Consider the following 18,444-nt stretch of genomic DNA (forward strand, 5'->3'; position numbering starts at 1 on the left):
GTAGTTGTACAAGTCGAAAAGAGGAGGAACGAGTGCGTGCTTGCTTCGGCGAGGTCCGCGAGGTTCGTCATCGAACTCAACCAAGTTGCATTCCACGTCCTATACCTCGACCCCATCTCCAACTATAACTCGACGACGACAGCTTCACCTACAGCTATCATAAATTAGAGGCGGAGAGAGGTCGTACAAGATCACCTGAGCTACCCAATCTAGCTATTTTCAAGACGATGCGATCGATATAGCCCGCAAACGTCAAGCTCAACATGACCTCGGACGCAGACAGGCCGTCGTTTGTCCCACCTCTCGGTGATCACCTCGACAGCCGGATAGAAAGGCCAAATTCAAGCCAAGGACGACTGTCTCAGCTCATAACAGGAAGAGCTAGTCGGTCGAGAGCGTCATCCATCTCATCCGAGGCAGTCAAGGCGGAAGTGACTGGGACGACTACGCTCTCGCAAGGAGATGGGCATGTTTCCAGGCGTACAAAGGGTGGTCGAGGTGGGTCTCGTAGCACGGCTTCACTGGATTTCAAAAGCTAATAGCTATGTACTATAATTATAGCCGCATCGCTGGCTCTGTTACAGAGTGACCCTCGATACAAACGTTACGCTCAAACGATAGAGAGAGCTTTAGCGACATTCGACTCGGTAGCCGAATGGGCCGACTTCATTTCCTTCCTCTCCCGGCTTCACAAAGCTCTCCTCTCCACCACCCCTCAATACACAGAGATTCCGTACAAGATCCAGATCGCCAAACGGCTCGCTCAGGGTCTCAATCCTGCTCTGCCAAGCGGGGTTCATCAAAGGACACTCGAGGTCTACAGGGAGATATTCAAAATTCTGGGGGAAGATGGATTCCGCCAAGACTTGGCCACCTGGTCTTCCGGCTTCTTTCCCTTCTTCCAATACGCCTCTACCGCAGTCCGGCCGACCGTACTGGACATATACGAGACGTTCTACGTACCTCTCGGTCGGTCACTCCGCTCAGCCAGCAAAGCTCTCGCTCTGGCTCTCTTACCCGGTCTGGAGGAAGAGACGGGGGACCACTTCGAACGGGTACTCAAACTCGTGGACAAGATCTCGGAGTCGGTCGATGATGCTTATTTCCTGCAATGCGTGTTCGTCGTCATGATCACCAATCCCGGATCTCGGACATCAGCGGTCAACTACCTTGCCAGGCGATTGCCTTCTCGGCTGAAGCAGCACCTGAAATCTCTCGGAACCGGCCTGCTGAACCCTGATCTCGTTACGACTGCATCCCTGCAACCTCTCTTATCGGAGGTCATCGGTCCTGACGGTGGTCTCCTCATCAGAGCCCTCGCAGCTGGGCTGGAAGACGACTCGCTGCTCGTCCGCCGTGGAACGCTCGACCTCCTGAACTCCTGCCTACCTTTACCCTCCTTGCTCAGTTTCGCCGACTTCTCCCCGACGGACAAGAAGATCCTGATCAAGTCGGCTTGTGGGATCGTACTCAGACGAGATCTCAGCTTGAATAAGCGGATGTATGGGTGGTTCTTGGGGAACGAGGAGGAGTCGGAGAAGCAGATGGATCGGTTCAGGTCGGTTGGGCTGGATCTCGTTCGGGATGCATTGCTAGTGAGTCAGCGGAGGACTTCGTGCTGACGGAGATATGCTGAGACCTGTATCCGCCTTTCCGCTCAATAAAGGAGGATATGAAGGACATCACGAATAACACGCTCGACTCTGCCCGACCATTCCGGATCTTCGTATCGCTGCTCGATCGTTGGGAAGTGGGATATCCCTTATCGATGGCCCTTGTCTATGATGCCTTGAATGTCGCCATGCAAGTGGATCAGAACGGCAGTGTTGAAGAGGTCGTCAAGGAAAACGTGCGTTGTTTCGATTCGGAGCGGGAGAACTCGATTCTAAGCTTACTGTTTGGCTGCCTCAGGCAAGGATGGCTGCGCGAGCGGTTTATGAGGGAGTCGAGCCTTACGTCTTCTGGTCTATCATATACGGGAAGCTTCAGGTAACAGAGGGATATCGCGAAGCAGATGTCGTAAGTTATGAAGCTTGTGAGGTTTTGCTCATGCTTACACCATCGATGATACGTCTCAATTCCAGACATCCGCTCTCAACATCACTATTTGGGTTCTCAACACGTTCCGGATACAAGATGAAGAAGTCACGCGGGTCCATTTGCCTTTGATCTTGTATCTCTTCGTGACTGTACGTACTTGTCAGATTGCCTGTGACGATAACGAGGCTGATGTTTGGCTCTCAGGATCATGAGAGGCTCGTCCGAGCCGAGCCGGACTTGTTGATGGTTACATCGCGAGCGATCTTCAAGGCCCTGCCATGGGGAAGCATGACTGCTACTAAAGCGAACGACCAGGATAACACGGCCATCACAACGGCAGCTAAGGATTACTACACCGTCGATTCGCGCTTTCGACCCCCAGACGTGCAACGTGCTACGGGACCGTCCGCCCAGACCCTGATTCAAGGGAACTTCACAAAGTGGACGGAATCGCAACCTACTCCTGTTGCATTGGCGAAGCATTGCGGATTGCTTGCCGACATCATCATCGCTGGCGGGAACGTGACCGACGGCTTGAGCGTCCGATGGGAACCGGATACTTTTCTTCAGCGGATGGTTAACGGTATAGCGCAAGTGAGTGGTTCGACGACCCGGTCGACTTGCTGATGACTATCAGGCTGAATATGCGGGTTCCGAGCAGACACACGACTTTGAGGAAACCGCCGCCTTTGCACAGCTGGTGCTGCACATCGGCGCTGCTTCTTGGCTGAAGCCTGCTCTCCGACTCGGGGATGCTGGAATCACGCCGGATGTCGTACAGTCGGTGCGTCAAATTCGGCAATGATATCGGAACGGATCGAGGTGCTCAATCATCCTTGCCGATCAGTTGTTTCGCTTCATGCGACCCCAGCATCTTTATCAAAATAAAGAAGCCTCGGCCTTGTTGTGGAGAGTGGCAGACGGTTCTTCTCCTGCTGTTCTCCGACAGACCGTCATGCGATCCCTAGTCAATGATGTTTCGAGAGGAGATGCGGTGCAAGCGTTCAGTCGCCTTTGGACGCTAACAGGTGAGCTCTTATGCTTATGATTTGTCGCAAGCCGTTCGTCGCCGCTGAATGGGTGATGTCATACAGAGGATCCCTTGAAGCAGGAGGAAGCGTTCCATCTTCCACTGTTCTACATCCTAGATGGCTTACAGTCTGAGGACATCGTATTGAAAAGGCTCGCTCAAGGATGGATGCGATGCGAGCTGGGCCTTTACATCAGGCAAGTGGCGCGCTAAGTTGGCCGCGTCTGTCGCCAACACACCTTGAATTCTAATCTCAGAGCGACGATTTCAGAATGTTAGACGTGATCACTATTCGTCTTGGGATGCTACTACCAGTGACCAAACGTACCAGCATCGATATAGCGGATTGCGAATTCAACGTCGATTACCTGGGCAAGCGCGGCGATCTCAAACAGATCGCTTACGTCCTTGAGAAAATGTCAGAAGTATTGGATCACGGAGGACAGCTATTGGCGAACCACTTGGCGAGTTCGGCAGTCCCAGCTCGTGCAAGGAATACATATGTTATGAGCGAACTGCAGCAAGGTCCGTGCCGTACTATGTGCAACGATACACGATCTGCAAAGCTAATCGATGTGTGTTCAGAACCGACCTACCGCGACTTTGCATGTCAAGTTGCTCTCAGGTAAGTTTCAAGAGCTTCATCGATGTCAGGCCCATACACGCGCTAAAACATTCTCCATACCAAAACCAGAATGTTGTTTCTGTGGGAAACGGCCGCTGGTTTTCCCACTTCGGCTGTGGAACGGCCTCTACATCTCGCGGCTATCGCTCTCCTTGGCACTCTGATATCGCACGGCGACTGGACAACCTCGGAATTGGCAAGCCTCGAGAACGCAATCCTTCCGAGACTGCTGTCATGTGTACATGGCCGCGATCTGGATCTTCAGACGTCGATCTTGGCCGTTCTCAAGAACTTGATAATGAAGCAGAATGCCGATAGGAGCCATATGACTTCGCCTCTGATCGGTTCGACAAGATCGCACAACCGCACGCGTTCAAATATTCCAGCTCAGATCGAGCTCTCGCAAACTCAGCCGGACAACGCTTATCTGCTACAGACTATCCTCGCTGGCATTGGCTTGACCTCAAACCGACCCATCTTGGCCGACTGGCTCGACTTCATCCTCAGTATCTCGGCAGGTCTCTCGAGCAATGTCATGCCGATTCTCTATCCTATCTCTGACGCCCTTTGTTTGCAAATCGAGGAACGGCTATATAGCGCAAATGCGTCATTAGAAGACGGAATGAGCAATGGATCTGGTGCTGAATCAGAGATACCTCTACTTCTGCAAGCTGCCGAGTTGATCGTCAGGGGGATACTTCCCACAAGCAGTTCCGGCGACACACCTGCTCCAGCCAACGGCTTCCCGGAACCAGCCGGATTGTTCGGATACGTGTCGACTGTCTTGACAGGGGACGGCAGTACAGCTAGGACGACAAGAGAGGCCGTGAGTCTGTTCTAGTAGCCGTTGAAAGACAACGAAGCTGATCAGAGCGACTTCTCAGGCGTCTATGGGGTCAAACCAGACTATGAGAGGAGTGGTCAGCGCAGCCATCAACACGTTCGCTACGTTCTACGATACGCGAGATCTGCGACAGGCTGCCGGTCAGGACTTGGTCGCGGCCGCAAAGGCCTGTCTGTTACGGCTATATTCGCGGAGACCAAATGAGACGATCGAAGCCATGATAGAGGCTTCGGTCAACGATGATCACCTGAAAGTGAGCGACTTCTGGGATGTTGGCTTCGAGCTTGTGTTGAGATTGATCATCGTTCTCGCCCAGATCGAACCCAAAGCACTCCTGGTTATTCTGGATTCGCTCACTTCAAGCTCTCACAAATTGGTTTCGCTATTATGCGATATGCTCTCCCCCCTGTTCTCCGACGCCGAACGGACGAAAACGGCCAGTGGTATCAGGTAAGAAATCGCTTAAGAGGGCGCAATGCCGTCACTTATTGATAGCGATACTGTTCCGATTGATCCAGCCGTCCACCGAAGATACTGGCGGTTTTGGACGCCTACTTCGCTGGAGTTGAAGCACCGGTCGCCATTGATGTGCTGCCGGCCGTGATGTCCCTGGTTCGAACAGCCAATGCGTCCACCGCCAGCTTGGCCAAAAAGCAATTCTCTTTGCCTTTACTGGAGTGAGCCTCTCTTGGTCGATGGCACATCGATCGCACAATAGGCTAACGCATGCTGTTGCCAAACCAAAGATCCTACTTTGCCCTGATGCGCAAGATAGCGCAAACTTCAGCTTTTAATGATCGCAGGCTGAAAAAAGACGCCTTAGTCAGTGTGTTACGTGGTCGTGTCTCGGCCGACTTCCATAACTTGGCTCAACATTGAATCATCTCTAGGACTCTCTCATCCGGCTTGCAGAAACTGCAGTGAACGTCAACGCTGTTGAACCGCGGGACGTTCCACCGCGATCTCCAGGACTCGGACAGAAAGGGCAGGCTAGCATAGAGCCACACGTACAGGCGTCAGATGCTGTAAGTCAGCGGTAGAATGGTATTTCCCGGATGATCGCCGCAGCTCGCCCTGCCGAACGAGGCCAGGGAGCATTCAGAATTGATCAGAATCGCACGTTTCATTTCAGTTGCTACGCTTCTTACGCAAAGATTTCGTGCCTCATCTGCGAGAGGTTTTGGACGAGGACGAAAGGGTCATCCAGATCACCGCTGTGATCGGGCATACGGTCATCAGCCCTGTAGCCAAACAACGAGCCAGGTGGGTTTATCGGTTCAGGGCTCTTCGTCGGGTCAATGCTCAATCAGGCTGAATTACTTGCCATTCCCTGGCAGAACTGGATTGAGCACCGATGTCGAGTTCCTGTCCATGCTTGAAGCGATCGCGCACATCCCGCAAGCCAGCAAGAGTTGGAAACCATACGTGCAAGACGTCTTCAATGATCCCGGAATCTTTGACCTGAAGGAAGGAGGCGCCCGGATTCTATGGAGAAAGCTGTTCGCATTATGGCTAAGCGGCGAGAAAGAAAGGCTACTCGACCTCTTTGGTACGTCCCTCTTCGTAAAAACTTGATACCGTTCTCCAGGCTAACCGACTGATTCGAGGTCATATAGAGCGTGCGCTCGTTGTGACCTCGGCAGCTAATCTGTTCATCAACCGAGAGCAAGAAACGCAGCAACGAGCAGCCACTATTCGCCGGATATCGCTGTGCCTTTTTGTGTGCGAGAAGAATCACTATGTTATCCAGCTTCCCAATATACAAGCCCGCCTGGTGGACCTATCGAGGGGCTTTGCGTCAAGTCCCGTGGTTATATCAGAGGTCAGTCAGCAGGTCCATCCGCACGTCGCGCCGTCGCCGGTCTTGGGAGACTTAAATGAGATCGACGACAGAAGTCGTTCTGTTTTCCGCCTGTTTGCCTCGAAAGCCTTGCTGAACTGCGGATCGAGCTGACTATGTGCTCGTTTCGCATTCTAGATGTACCTTTGTTTGAGAGTGACCATGTGCAGGTTTGGATCGCAACATCTAACCGGTATCCTGCCAATTGTCCTGTCCGAATTGGTGAGTTCAAGAAAAGTGGGAGGCAACGGGACATCACGTTGAGAATTATGACATCACAGATACGGAGTTTCGAGGATATACTGGAGGAACTACCTGCCGATAACGCAATCAACCTCAAGACGAGCCTCGCCACTTGTAAACTGCTGGACTTGATGCTCGCGTTGAGTATGGAGGAGTTCCAAATGTAAGCTCTATAGATAGGCGACACGGACCCAGCTGAATCGTTACTGACCAGATCATCTGGCTGTGGGTTTCTCGAAGGCATCAATGGCTCTTCGTCAAGGACACGACGGATGCGCTTTATCCAGATCCTGGAGCCAGTAGGGAGGACACTTTGACGGAGATGTTGTCGGATGCCATTGCCGCTAAGCATCACACACATGTCAGTACTACGGTAACTTGGGTCACTAATAGACCGGCCTATAGAGACTAACGCTCCGCCTTCTCATGATTCCGATTTCAGATGACAACACCGGCAACCGCATTCGTACCGATTTCCCCATCTGGCATTTCGGGAAGAAGACCCGCACTCGCAGAGACTCACTCTATCGGTTCGATGGCCAGCTTGCAACCTTTCCTCATCGGAGCGAGTTCGAGAGCGTACGAGGGGATGTATCAGTCGAAGCCTGTTGATTGGCAGTTCATCGAGGACGCCCTGGAGGCCGAGTTGTTCAGTCGGTGAGAGAAGATCCGGGCGGAGGCAGGGAAAGAGAGCGTAAGAGGAGGCGATACAAGGCACATCAGCGAAAATGTTATGCTTGCAAATGTATGTATCAAATGTCGCAATGAGATCACATAACGATGGTCCCTTATGCTACCCTTGCCGAAGTACGCGGCGACTGAGCGGTCCGTAGTAGGCTGAACTTGGTCATTGAATGCACGGCGAAACGCAGACACATAACTCAAAGTTCGTTCCAGTAGTTCGAAGTTGCGAGTAACGAACTCGATTCAATCCACCACACCAAGCGTACGACGTTCTGGTGTTGACAACTCGGTCAAACAGGAGCGATGGTGATACACGGAATCGGCAGTATAAGATACACGACGGGAATGACTCGGCGAAAGAGCAAGACGGTCGTAATCCAGATGGAAATGATCGAAGATGATGTAGAGTATTCTTTGGCATCATGCCTCTGGGATAGGCGGCAGAACGATCGCCTTAAGCAGGAGGACTGTGCGACAAGTGTCAAGACCAGTCGATATCGGATCACGGCCGTTGGCGAGAACTCACTGAAGAAAGTTATAGACGATTACTTGCCTATTATGCTCGATGAGCATCTTCAGGGGTTTCCCTCGGCTCGGAAACAGCCAAGGCAGTGTGCCGGTGCAGTATTGCTGGAACTCGGCTTGAATCACCTATGCCGAAAGGACGTCAGCGCAAAGTACTGATTGGGTATGAAACATGGTGACCGACTTACTCGCCACATGACCTCGAAGTCTTCCAATTCGAGACTCGGTAAGACCATCGGATCGTCTAGGTAGTCGATCCGGTTGAGAGTCGAAGTAGGACTTGCACGCAGAATGACGAGCATGGAGATGAGGTGCGGGGATCGGGAGAAGACGTCGAGCCATTGCTTCGGCTCGCGACTCAAGATCAATTGGTCGACTTTGGTCATGAGATCTTCGCGAATCTTAGGCTGAGCGGCGGCGGAAATCGTCCTCCAGACGTAGTTGAGCAAATCGGCGCTCTGGAACTGGACGGCGAAGCCGATGTGTCCATCGCCGAGTAGATCCCAAAAAATCTCCTTCGGCATGATGATTCTCCCGAGATATCTAGCCTTGTCGTGGATACCTTCAGGCTCCGCAATGTCGGTAGCTTCGCCGCTGATCGCTTGCCGATAAATAATCCTTCGGTTCATCTGCACTATATCAGCTGGGTTCGGGTATAAGGGGATGTCGATGATGAGGTTGTGTTCCTCCGAAGGCGGCCATGTCTTTTTGATCTCATCCATGCGGTCGCTACCGGCACTTCGCGGCAAGTTCTTGACTTCTGCATTGAGGATCGCGTACAGAGCTTGAAAGTTGGTGTGGGCTGCGGAGAGGTAACAATCACCTAAGAACGATCGCGTCCGATGTTCAACCTCCATGTATCCAGCCGAACACTCACTGCCGACTTACCGTAAACACCATACTGTGTCGTATCCTTTTGTCCTCTGCTACGATTCTCTGCCACGATCAAGGCGACCACGACGGTGTTCGGACAATCCGCAAAGAACTTGACGTTACGATGCCTCAGTCTGTATGCGTCGTATGTGGCGAAACCGTCGAGGAGTTTGCCGTAGAACCAGGTCATCTTTTCCGGGTGAGCCATGTAGAGGCTCGAGAGGACCCATCGAAGTAGACCGTCTTTCAGCCTGGTGATATCCATGGGGAGCCGACAGGCGATATCCCAGACCCAACTGAGACCGACCAAGTGCATTCCATGTGAGCGATCATACATACTGCGCTTAATCGGAGTCAAACTCTCGAGACATGACTCACCCGCCGTGGACCGGATCCATCGTCTTCTTCACAATAGCCGCTCTTCCCGTCTTGCGCCTGGCGGTAGGAAAGGTTCCATCCGCGATCAACTTGGCGATGCCCTTTTTTCCAGCGGCCTCGGGGGTGTTCGAACCCGTGGCTGGTGTTGAAGGGCCGAGGTTGACTTGATCGGGTTCCGAGTTCGAGGTCGAGGCGATGAGTTCGTAAAGATTGTAGGCGTCGATGGCGGCTAGGATATCAGACATGGTGATGAGACGAGTTTGTGGGAGGTGTTGGTGCGATATGATCTGGAGGATGAGGAGCCGAAGTGTGAAAAAGAGTAGGATGAAGTAAGAAGCCGAGCACATGTTCAACGTCAGCCTTGAGATCAGCTACGTATGTCCAGAAGAGGCACTCACCGAAGATGACTCGATGGAGCCTAATGCGTTGGCACGTTCGACAGTGATGGCAATGCCCTAGATGACGAAAGCTTCGATGATCAGAGGGTAGGTAAAGGACCCTGACGTTCGCGGTATGTGAGTTGATCCTGATAGTGAAATGTACTTCCTGTAAGTGCGAAGAAACGGGGGAAGATTCCAGAGACTTGTAAAGGCATCTCTCGAGAACATACTGAATCCGAGGTGTGCTGCAGTTGCAGCAGTTGCAGGACGTGTATCTGGTCGATAGTAGAAAAGTAGGAAGGCTTAAACGATTCGTATCGAGTCTTCTGGTCATGATGGCAATGCTCACCCGTCCCTGTTCTTAACCGTTCGACCGGCTTCGGTCGCGGATGCGCCTTATTTCGGTCTTTGAACTGGAGCTCAAGGTCTTGTCCGTTCCGGATGATGTCGTGTGCTTACGTTCCCAGAAGCTAATCGCTGTGTCTCGATCTCTCGTGACCTGGGGTCGTGATTGATATGACCACATACATATTTACGTAAGGAGACGTGGCTGTGTCGATCAATAATCGGTGAAACTGATCGATCTCCGAAACATGCTTGAGCTGACGTTTGATGGCCGGTTGCAGGTTGGCAGGTGGATCTCAGAAAAGAAGGGCACGACCGATATCGGCATTCGCGCACGGACGCGCACGGGGCTTTTCTTACGTCACCCTCGATTTTCCCCTCCTTCTCCTGGCTGCTCCGGTCGAACCTTGTCTCAAAGTGTCTCATCAGAGTCGGTTCGTTCCATCAATCCCTCAACGTGATCAGTTTAATCAGTTTGTCGACCGACCGAACCGATCAGCTTAGCGCGGTCGTTCTGTACTCGCCATCGGTTACACCAGATCTCGAGTGGCGGGTGGCTATGCATGCTATGCACCTGACCGATCCATCGCCGGCCGTCTACCCACCGTTGCTGTCGTCGTCACATCTTTTCGTCATCACGCTTCCTTTCCCAATTTCGTTTCCTGGATTTCCCCATAATCGCTGCGCACTGCATGCCAACTGCCAGCGGAATTTTGAGCGACGCCAAGTACGCAAGCACCCTTTCCCCGATCTTCCAGCTCCTTTTCAAAACTCTTGCCATCGTAACTCCATACAGTCGACTTTTCTTGCTCGATTACTCAGTCTGTGCCAAAACTCAGAGCGTCTTTCGACGATACATCCAGAAGTGAAATACATCGGGAAGCCTTCTGAGCAGAAGGAGTTCTATTGTGAGCGGTTGATCGCTGTTACCAACTAAATGGATGCTCTGAGGGTCAGGACAGCGAGAGGGTCTACGTCGTCCGGTGGAGGATCTTCATTGCCAAAGGTATAAAGTTGGTGCCCCCCCGAGATCACAGCTGTGCTTGTCTCTCCTGATCACGTTTCGGCCAGAATCCACGCCTGATGCTCGTCGATGAGTGAGCTATGATCGTAATCGGTGCCTGCAGGCGAGAAGACCTCTGCGGGTGTGGTATCGAAAACCAAACAGTATTCGGGCTGTGGTAGCTATTATGAATGTCTGTGACGCAACGGCTCGACCGGAGGGTACCCACCTCGAGGCAGTTCCAGTCTAGCCAGAATATTCTACGCCTAGCTGCAGGCTTCATGTCACGAGCGTCCATTCGGGTCTCCCAATCGAGTTGAGATATCTGTAAGCTCGATGGCAAGATCGCAATGAGTACTTCGTCACTATGGCCCCAACGTGATACATACACACAACTTACTTCTGGGAACGTTTGGATTGTGAAGTCAAGTTCCTGGTCCAGTAAGGCGATCCATTCCTGTAAGGGTGGAAAAGCTGTAGAGAAGTTTCGATTCTTGCCCAGCATCGGATGATCCCTTGCTTGCTTCACATTCTGTTTCTCTGGAGAGATGATAACCATGAGGACCAAATCACGTTACGCCGTCGCTGCGCAGCACGTACCGTCCGGGGGCCCCTTCCTAGACCGGACGATTATGGCGGTGAGCGCAGCGAGATGTGGACTGCAAGATACGTATAGCTTCCTTTCTTGAGCATCGTCTCCCTTGAGGAGAGAATGGAGCTTGTGTAGGTATCCCTTCATGTCTAACCATCTGCACACGTTGGGTCTCATCAGCGTAGGCCGAATTGCTGCGAAGCAAGCATACTTGCCTGAATTCCGCGAGGGAACAGAAAATCCAGTACGAAAATCCCCAGTCACCATTGAAGCCTAGAGCAAACGGAGCCCGCTTGAGTATGTGGCGTATCTTGTAGGTCAAGTGAGCCCCCAGGTAAAATAGAATATGCTTTTTGTTCTTCGCCTGTTCAACAAGATGCGTTACGTTCTTCAGTCGAAGGCGCTCGTAAGATCTTCATGAATGCCCTGAACTCACCTGCTGTCGCCCTATGAGATTGTCGGGCCTGTCCATGATCTTGATGAGGTATTTGGTGATATCCAAGTGAGGGGCGTCCCAGTTGATGTCGCCGAAGTCATCTTCGGCTTCCGTGTTATTCTCACTGCCGGCTTGACCTGTGCCTTCATCCTTCGGGTACGAGTCCGCAAGTAAAACCTGCTGCGGTCCCGGTTGAATGGCCTCCGCTTGCTCGGATACCTCCTCCATATTGCTGTCTATGATTTAAATCACGGAGCGGATGTCCGTTTGTTCGCTCTACGAAATATCCTGCACGAGATCGACTCTATAGCTCAGAGCCTAATATCGAAGGGATATCTCTCCGATAGCGATGTAGGACCAGTTGACACGTGTATGCGTAGGGAGGGGTGGAGACTACAGTAATTCGAGAAGAGAGTCGTGTTCAGTAGACGTCGAGACGTGCGGCCGGGCGTCTGATCTAACTCACTGCTGTATGTGTACTCGGTAGAGGTGAGATCTGGCTCGAAATCTGCGCGCAGCTTGATGCGACACGGCGTCTGGTCCGGGAATGACCGAAAGGGATGCTTTCGTTTAGTCTGTGATGTCTCGGATAGGACGTTGATGCTAAATGATGATCATGCGAGCGGATTCATCAGCCCCTATAACCTGCTTGCACATGAAGACCTCTCGATACACGTACTTTCTCCCAGTGAACCCCTTCGACTTCCCCAAACTCAAAAATGACCCCTTCGGAAGTCCAGCGAATCACAATGAGATAGTCGTACCCGATGTTGAGCGTGCAAGATGTATTTCTCGTTAGGCTTGACGAGATCTGATCGTGCGGAAAAGGGGGTCCTTTCAGCTCTCTATCCGTATTCAATCCGCCTTTCCACTCACCCTTGTACAGGAATCGCCAAGCCGGATGTCAAGAAGCTGTCTAGCGTGGTCTAAACGAAGGAACGGAAACCTGAGCCGTTCTTTGTTCGAGATCGATATCGCCGGTTGTTCACTTTTCCTTTCACACACGGGAGGAGTGAGCAAATGAAGTATCGGTCGCGATCAGTAGTGAGAGAGACTCACCTCAGGATGCAAGATATTGGACAAGAAGAACTGATCCAGGTGATAAGAGACGACGACAGGGTAGCATCGAACGAGCCGAAGTCGAATCTGATGGACGATGATGGGATTTGATGGGACAAACGATCCAGGGGGAATGAATTCCGCAGCAAAAAACATCCGAATTTGCTCCCGAACGTTGGTTTACGATCTACAGCGCCAGCAGCGACAAAGATGGCTCGGTCGTTCTGCTTGTTGCCGATCGATTCTCATTTGTCCGTGGTTGCGCTCTTCAGCGCTTCCGAAGGTAAACCCTTCGAGGGAGACCTGCGCGATGAATTCACACGAGCGTCGATCCCACCCATCTCACCCGTCGTCATCGTCGTCGTCATCGTCGTCGACATCGTCGTCGTCGTGGTTGTAAATAACGACCTCGGATCGCTCATCGCAAAAGGGAGAACAGGTCGGATCTCTCATCGCGATTTCCCGGAGTTGGGGAATAGGGATTGTAGACGATATCGGCTGTATCTGTACGGTCCATCTTGGATGTTCTTGCACGTCAACGTGTACAAAGAAGTGGGACCCCGGATCAAGCTCGTATCTCATAGGTGTCTTCAGCTTTCCGCCTTTATCTTTGGAACTTGTTGAACAATTAAGCCAATGCCTCTAGTACCGACGCATGCACATTACTGCTACACGGAAATGTGATGTACAACAACCGATTTTGTGGATAGAGACGAAAGGTTGATCAGGGTATCAAAGTGGAAGTCACAAAAGGGGTCGACATTATACTTGCCTGTCTTCCACCACGTCTTGTCGTCATGCTTCTAAGATGATCTATCCTGAGCTTTTCATAACAGTCGTCGAGCACAGCAGTAAGATCTGGGGAACTTCCGAATTTGATCATCGATTAAGTACATATCGTCTTCACCTTTCCGTTGCTCTCAACTCTGCGTGAACAAGCTGCTAATCCCCCTGCGCGTGTACTCGACTGCTCGGTCGGACGTGGCGTGCTCAGGGCTCATCCCAAACATTGCTGGACTCGCTATTCTCCTGGCTTCTGATGGCCATAACAGTCGGGTATGTCCACCACGACGAGATAAGTATGGCCAATGCTTGCTGTTCGAGGCGCCTGAGGACTTCCAACGGCTCTGGCATATTCTGGAGACAAAGATCTTGGAAATCCCTTTGTCCAAAGCATCCCTACAGTTGAAAGAGGGTCAATTTGATGATGCTCTAGAGACAATCCACTTGATCGCCCAACAAGCTATCATCCGACATACTCATGAGCACGGGGTGGATCGATCCGTCATCGGCGCAGTGGCTTGCTCGCCTGACCGAGCGCCTCGTTACGTTATTGTTATTGTTGTCGCCTCCTCGCTCTCCTGCCTCGAGTCCTTTGATGATCGTCGATCCACCATGGAATGGTACGACGATCGACGATCATCAAAGAAGAAGATGGCTGGACCGGCAGGGAACGGCAGAAAGCCGGGGCAGATGGTCAGATGACCTGATGATGCCGATGACATCACATGACGAAGGGAGAGAACGAGACCCACGAGCCAAGGAGAAGCGCAGGCGCGGACTTGGCCGAAGCGCATCTGACCCCCTTACCCTACCCTCTCGAGCTTCTCGGTCGACGACCTAGTTCACATCGACCTACTTTCATCGAAACTATCTATGTCGTCCTCTGTCGCACAATCCCTTCCTCTTCTTCTCATCGTTAACGATACATCTTGTGAAAAAGCGCATAACCTTTGCAATCAATCACTCTCGATTTATCACCAACGATCTTCTGAACAACCGAAAATGTCTACTTTCAAGTCTTTCACCTCTTCTTCTTCTTCCGCCTCCTCCCGCACCATCCGAACTCTCTACAAGGTCTTGAAGGCACTGCCTTCTACTCACATCGATCGGGCTCGACGGGTCACTTCTGGTAAGTCTGAACTTCCCGTCGCTTCTTCGCCCCGGTTCAGTTCAGTTCGATCCGCTTCTTCGACGCTGACCTCGCTTCTCTCCTCTCTTCTTTCTTCTCTCTTCTTTCTTCTCGGTTCTCTTCTCTTCTCTTTCTTCTCTCTTCGTGGGTCGGACGGGACACCACAGGTGAGTTTCCGGTCTCCGTCGCTTCTTCCTCGCCTGCGGTGGTCCAGATCGATTCGTCCTTGCCCGGTCCGGTTCGATTGTTCGACGCTAACCCTCCTTCTCTCTTCTACATTCTCAGACTTCTTCTACATGCACGACAACCTCCCTTACGGCATGCAAGCCCGAGAAGCGCTGGACGACGAGGACCTTCTCTCGGTCCCTATGCCGCTGGAGCTCATCGACGCTTACGAGCCCCTCGTCCTGGAGGAGGTCTGCGCTTGCGCTTGCAAGTGCCGCAAGTCTTTCGACGTAGTCAGGGAGCCGGTCTCCACTACTGCTACTGTCGAATCAGTCGCTTGGACTTCGACTAGGACGCCGTTGAAGCTGGACTTTTACGGCGGTTCGGAAGACGAAGTCGAGGTCGATGTCAAGTGAGTCTTCTCCGAAATCTGGTCCGGACTTTTTTCGCTGAAACTTTTGTCTCGTACTACCTCAGGGAATCCTTCGACTTCACCTCTACCTCCATCGCTCTTGAGCTCGAGGACTACACCTTCACTCCGTCGTTTGACGTCGACGTCGAGTCCGTCCTCGCTTCCATGCACGCCGAAGCCGAAGCCGAAGCCATCAAGATCCAGGCGATCCAGGCTGAGGCCGCTGCTACTATCGCCGTCGCCGATAACAAGGTCACCACTGTCCCCGTCGAGAAGAAGGTTACCAAGACCACTTCTACCGTCGCCTCCACCATCGAGGTGAGGAGGAGACAGACTCTCGGGTCTTCTGCTTCTTCCTCTCGTCCATCGTCATCGGCATCCACCGTCTCTACCATCTCGTCCGCTTCCACCGCGAACAACAACAAGAACAAGCGAGCGTCGGTCCTACCCACCGCTGCCGCTACTACCGTCGGCCGACCCACCGCCCGGTTCTCTCTCGCACCCCGGCCCAGGGTTACTCCGGTAGTCAACGTGAAGGTGATCGCTTCGTCCCGACAGCCTCTCGCACCGGTCCGAAACGAGCACAAGTCGATCAAGTCGACCAACATCTCTCGACCTACCTCCGCCTGCTCCACCTCCTCCTGCTCCACCTCCTCCACCTCTACCGACGCCTCCTCAAAACCCAAGGTCAACCTCAAGACCCGCGTTTCCCTCGCTCCTATGAGCAAGAAGGAACGATTCGCCGACCTCGGGAAGGGCAAGGGGTACGTCACTATTGGGGGTGATCGATGGGACTAGATTCGTCCAATACCCCAAGGACGATCCGGATCGCCCGTCATGCGGAGAACGACGACATTCCGTACTTACCCAGCGGCAATCCGGATCATCGGTGGCCTCTCGACATCCCCACCTCCTGTGATCTCAACCGAGTCCGATCAACAAGAGCGTCGACGGCCATCCGGACCGGCAAGACGAGACGGTCGATCCCGTCTCGCCTCTCGCTTCAAGAAGGAGGACACACTAACATCAAGAGGAACACGACCGAGGCTGGCTCCTCCCGTCGGACCCTCAAAAAGGACGTACTAACATCAAGAGGAACACGGGCGAGGCTGGATCCTCTCATCGGACTTCAAGCGGGACGTACTAACATCAAGAGGACACGATCGAGGCTGGCTCCTCCCGTCGGACCTTCAAGCAGGACGTACTAACATCAAGAGGACACGATCGAGGCTGGCTCCTCCCGTCGGACTTCAAGACCAACATCAAGGTCGGACTTCAAGCAGGACATCAAGATCAGCAAGACGACAAGGACGAGTATCCGGTACTCCGAGTCGGTCGAGGGCACTCCGAGTCGAGACATCGACGAAGACGAGTCACACCTCCGAGGGTACTCCGAGTCAGATCGACGATCGACGAAGACGAGTGTTCACCTCTAGGACACTTCGAGTCGAGAGTTATCGACCAGGACGAGTACCCTTCTGCCCTTATTCTCATCCCCCTATTCTTCAGCCGTTTCCGTGGCTACTTCATCCTCCCCTCTCACACTCTCGCAGCTCCCCTTCATCGCACCTAGAGGGACTCGAAGCCCAAAGTACGGTAGTTCCCTTGTGGATCTGGGTCCCTAGGCTGCCATGTGCAGTTCAGACATGTGTGCGTCTAGCATGCTACGCCGGAAAACGAAGAGCGAGTTCTTTAATGTTCGGTGAAGTACCTCTCCTCTCTTCTTTCTCCAGGGTGGGGTTTTCGTCACTGTTTACGGTGTTTCCCCATCCTTTGTACTTTTTTTTTTTTTTTTTTTTTTTTTTTCATGTGAAATACGTATCGATGCCCTGCGCCCTGTTTCGTCTTTGCAAAGTGATCAAAGCAGGCTGATACAAGTTATCGAAGATCGACGTGGGCTTCGAAACAACTACAAAAACAATCCAGGTCTGCGAAAGCCCCGAACGTGCTTCGCAGCCGACGATGACGATCCTCTAGTGATCGGCGACTCGACAGAACAAAAGAAAGTTGATCCTGCATCCAGAGTGGTTAGGATAATACCACAGATAAAAGTGCGTCTGAGAGGGTGAACCAAATTGATTTTTGGTTCAACCCTTGTTCCGGACGTTCTGGGACGAGCGGAAAGCCTGCGATTCGAGTTTACATCGCGATTGATTTTGACGACGGCTAATCATATCGATCCGATCGTCTCCGCTCCGCCGAATGCCCTTTCACGATTTCTCTCAGATCTAAGTACACACTACAATACACTCAAAGCGTCCGAACAGTCCTAGGTACGATAACGCACAACGTGAAATCCATTAAAGCTATCGCATATGCTTCGTTTCGAGGTTCGAGGGCTTCCGGATGCTAATTTCGTACCACCCGAATCGAGTGGTACGAAATTAACATCCGATTGCTAGGGGAACGCGGAATCGGTGCGTGTAAACCGTTCGAGAGCGCTCGATACCGGTACAACCCTTCGAGTCACTTCATACAGCATGCGAAATGCATAGTTCTGAATTCGACATCGAGATCATTGAGCTGCGATCTTCCACGACCTCAACCATACGGTTGTCACAGTTTGAGTTACGGCATCACGGCTGCGCGGTGTACAATCTCTGCTTCCGGCCCGCGATCCACCGGAAGTAACAGCCGCTGATAGAAGATTGCGCTCGGTGAACCGTTCACGCGCTACGCTCGGACGCCACGAACTTTAATCGTGAGCGTTGCCATCACCGAGTATCGTCTCGCGTCTCATCAATCTGTTGCGTTGATCGAACGGTCGTTCTAGCGCGGTCGCACTGACCGGATCTCGGGTGGATTTTCTACACAGCACAGCGCACGGTCGTCGGTCGTCGGTCTTGGCTTGTCGCTTGTCGTCGTGTACCCTCGTCTTTGGGTGTGTCTCATCAACGCTATCGAGGGTTGAAACGCATGATGTCATTACCCCGTTTTCATCATCGATCGAAGTGTTCCTCGCCACGCACAGCACAGCACGGCCGTACTTGAGCAGCTTACGTTTTGCGTTTTTGCTCCTCGATCTACGGCTTTCTTGCGATCGCTCTCTCTTCTCTCT

General features: G+C 52.5%; 3 protein-coding genes across 3 annotated transcripts; 2 read left to right on the top strand and 1 right to left on the bottom strand.

Moving 5' to 3' along the window:
- The first annotated feature begins 139 nt into the window (after positions 1 to 139).
- Positions 140 to 7,414, top strand: HD553DRAFT_302054 (Dopey, N-terminal-domain-containing protein). Its single transcript, XM_046178687.1, has 24 exons — positions 140 to 498; positions 562 to 1,595; positions 1,667 to 1,849; positions 1,912 to 2,019; positions 2,085 to 2,189; positions 2,245 to 2,634; positions 2,702 to 2,824; positions 2,888 to 3,068; positions 3,135 to 3,267; positions 3,342 to 3,595; positions 3,656 to 3,695; positions 3,765 to 4,521; positions 4,580 to 4,792; positions 4,856 to 4,989; positions 5,058 to 5,216; positions 5,286 to 5,361; positions 5,430 to 5,564; positions 5,672 to 5,802; positions 5,877 to 6,088; positions 6,156 to 6,361; positions 6,518 to 6,601; positions 6,661 to 6,785; positions 6,863 to 6,983; positions 7,065 to 7,414. Exons 1-24 carry the CDS (start codon positions 264 to 266, stop codon positions 7,281 to 7,283), a joined length of 5,358 nt encoding a protein of 1,785 aa, XP_046039924.1. The 5' UTR covers positions 140 to 263; the 3' UTR covers positions 7,284 to 7,414.
- Positions 7,415 to 10,775: 3,361 nt separating this feature from the next.
- Positions 10,776 to 12,066, bottom strand: HD553DRAFT_346807 (uncharacterized protein; the record flags this gene model as incomplete). The annotated part of the gene is made up of 6 exons (XM_046183245.1): positions 10,776 to 10,983; positions 11,040 to 11,135; positions 11,211 to 11,350; positions 11,411 to 11,551; positions 11,667 to 11,766; positions 11,839 to 12,066. The coding sequence occupies 6 exons, from the start codon at positions 12,064 to 12,066 to the stop codon at positions 10,864 to 10,866; spliced, it is 825 nt and encodes a 274-aa protein (XP_046039925.1). The 3' UTR covers positions 10,776 to 10,863.
- A 2,616-nt stretch (positions 12,067 to 14,682) lies between these two features.
- On the top strand, positions 14,683 to 17,216 carry HD553DRAFT_346808 (uncharacterized protein; the record flags this gene model as incomplete). Its single annotated transcript, XM_046183246.1, has 5 exons — positions 14,683 to 14,809; positions 15,095 to 15,386; positions 15,452 to 16,150; positions 16,258 to 16,432; positions 16,616 to 17,216. 5 exons carry the CDS (start codon positions 14,683 to 14,685, stop codon positions 16,820 to 16,822), a joined length of 1,500 nt encoding a protein of 499 aa, XP_046039926.1. The 3' UTR covers positions 16,823 to 17,216.
- Between the last annotated feature and the right edge of the window lie 1,228 nt (positions 17,217 to 18,444).

This window comes from Filobasidium floriforme (assembly GCF_021052385.1).
Source record: "Filobasidium floriforme strain CBS 6241 chromosome Unknown HD553scaffold_1, whole genome shotgun sequence".
In the NCBI taxonomy this organism is placed as follows: Eukaryota; Fungi; Basidiomycota; class Tremellomycetes; order Filobasidiales; family Filobasidiaceae; genus Filobasidium; species Filobasidium floriforme.

Coding starts and splice junctions, on each gene's coding strand:
- HD553DRAFT_302054 (XM_046178687.1), top strand. CDS start 264: ATGACCTCGGACGCAGACAGGCCGTCGTTTGTCCCACCTCTCGGTGAT. Junction 3,596..3,655: donor TATGAGCGAACTGCAGCAAG/GTCCGTGCCGTA, acceptor ATGTGTGTTCAG/AACCGACCTACCGCGACTTT. Junction 5,565..5,671: donor ACGTACAGGCGTCAGATGCT/GTAAGTCAGCGG, acceptor GTTTCATTTCAG/TTGCTACGCTTCTTACGCAA.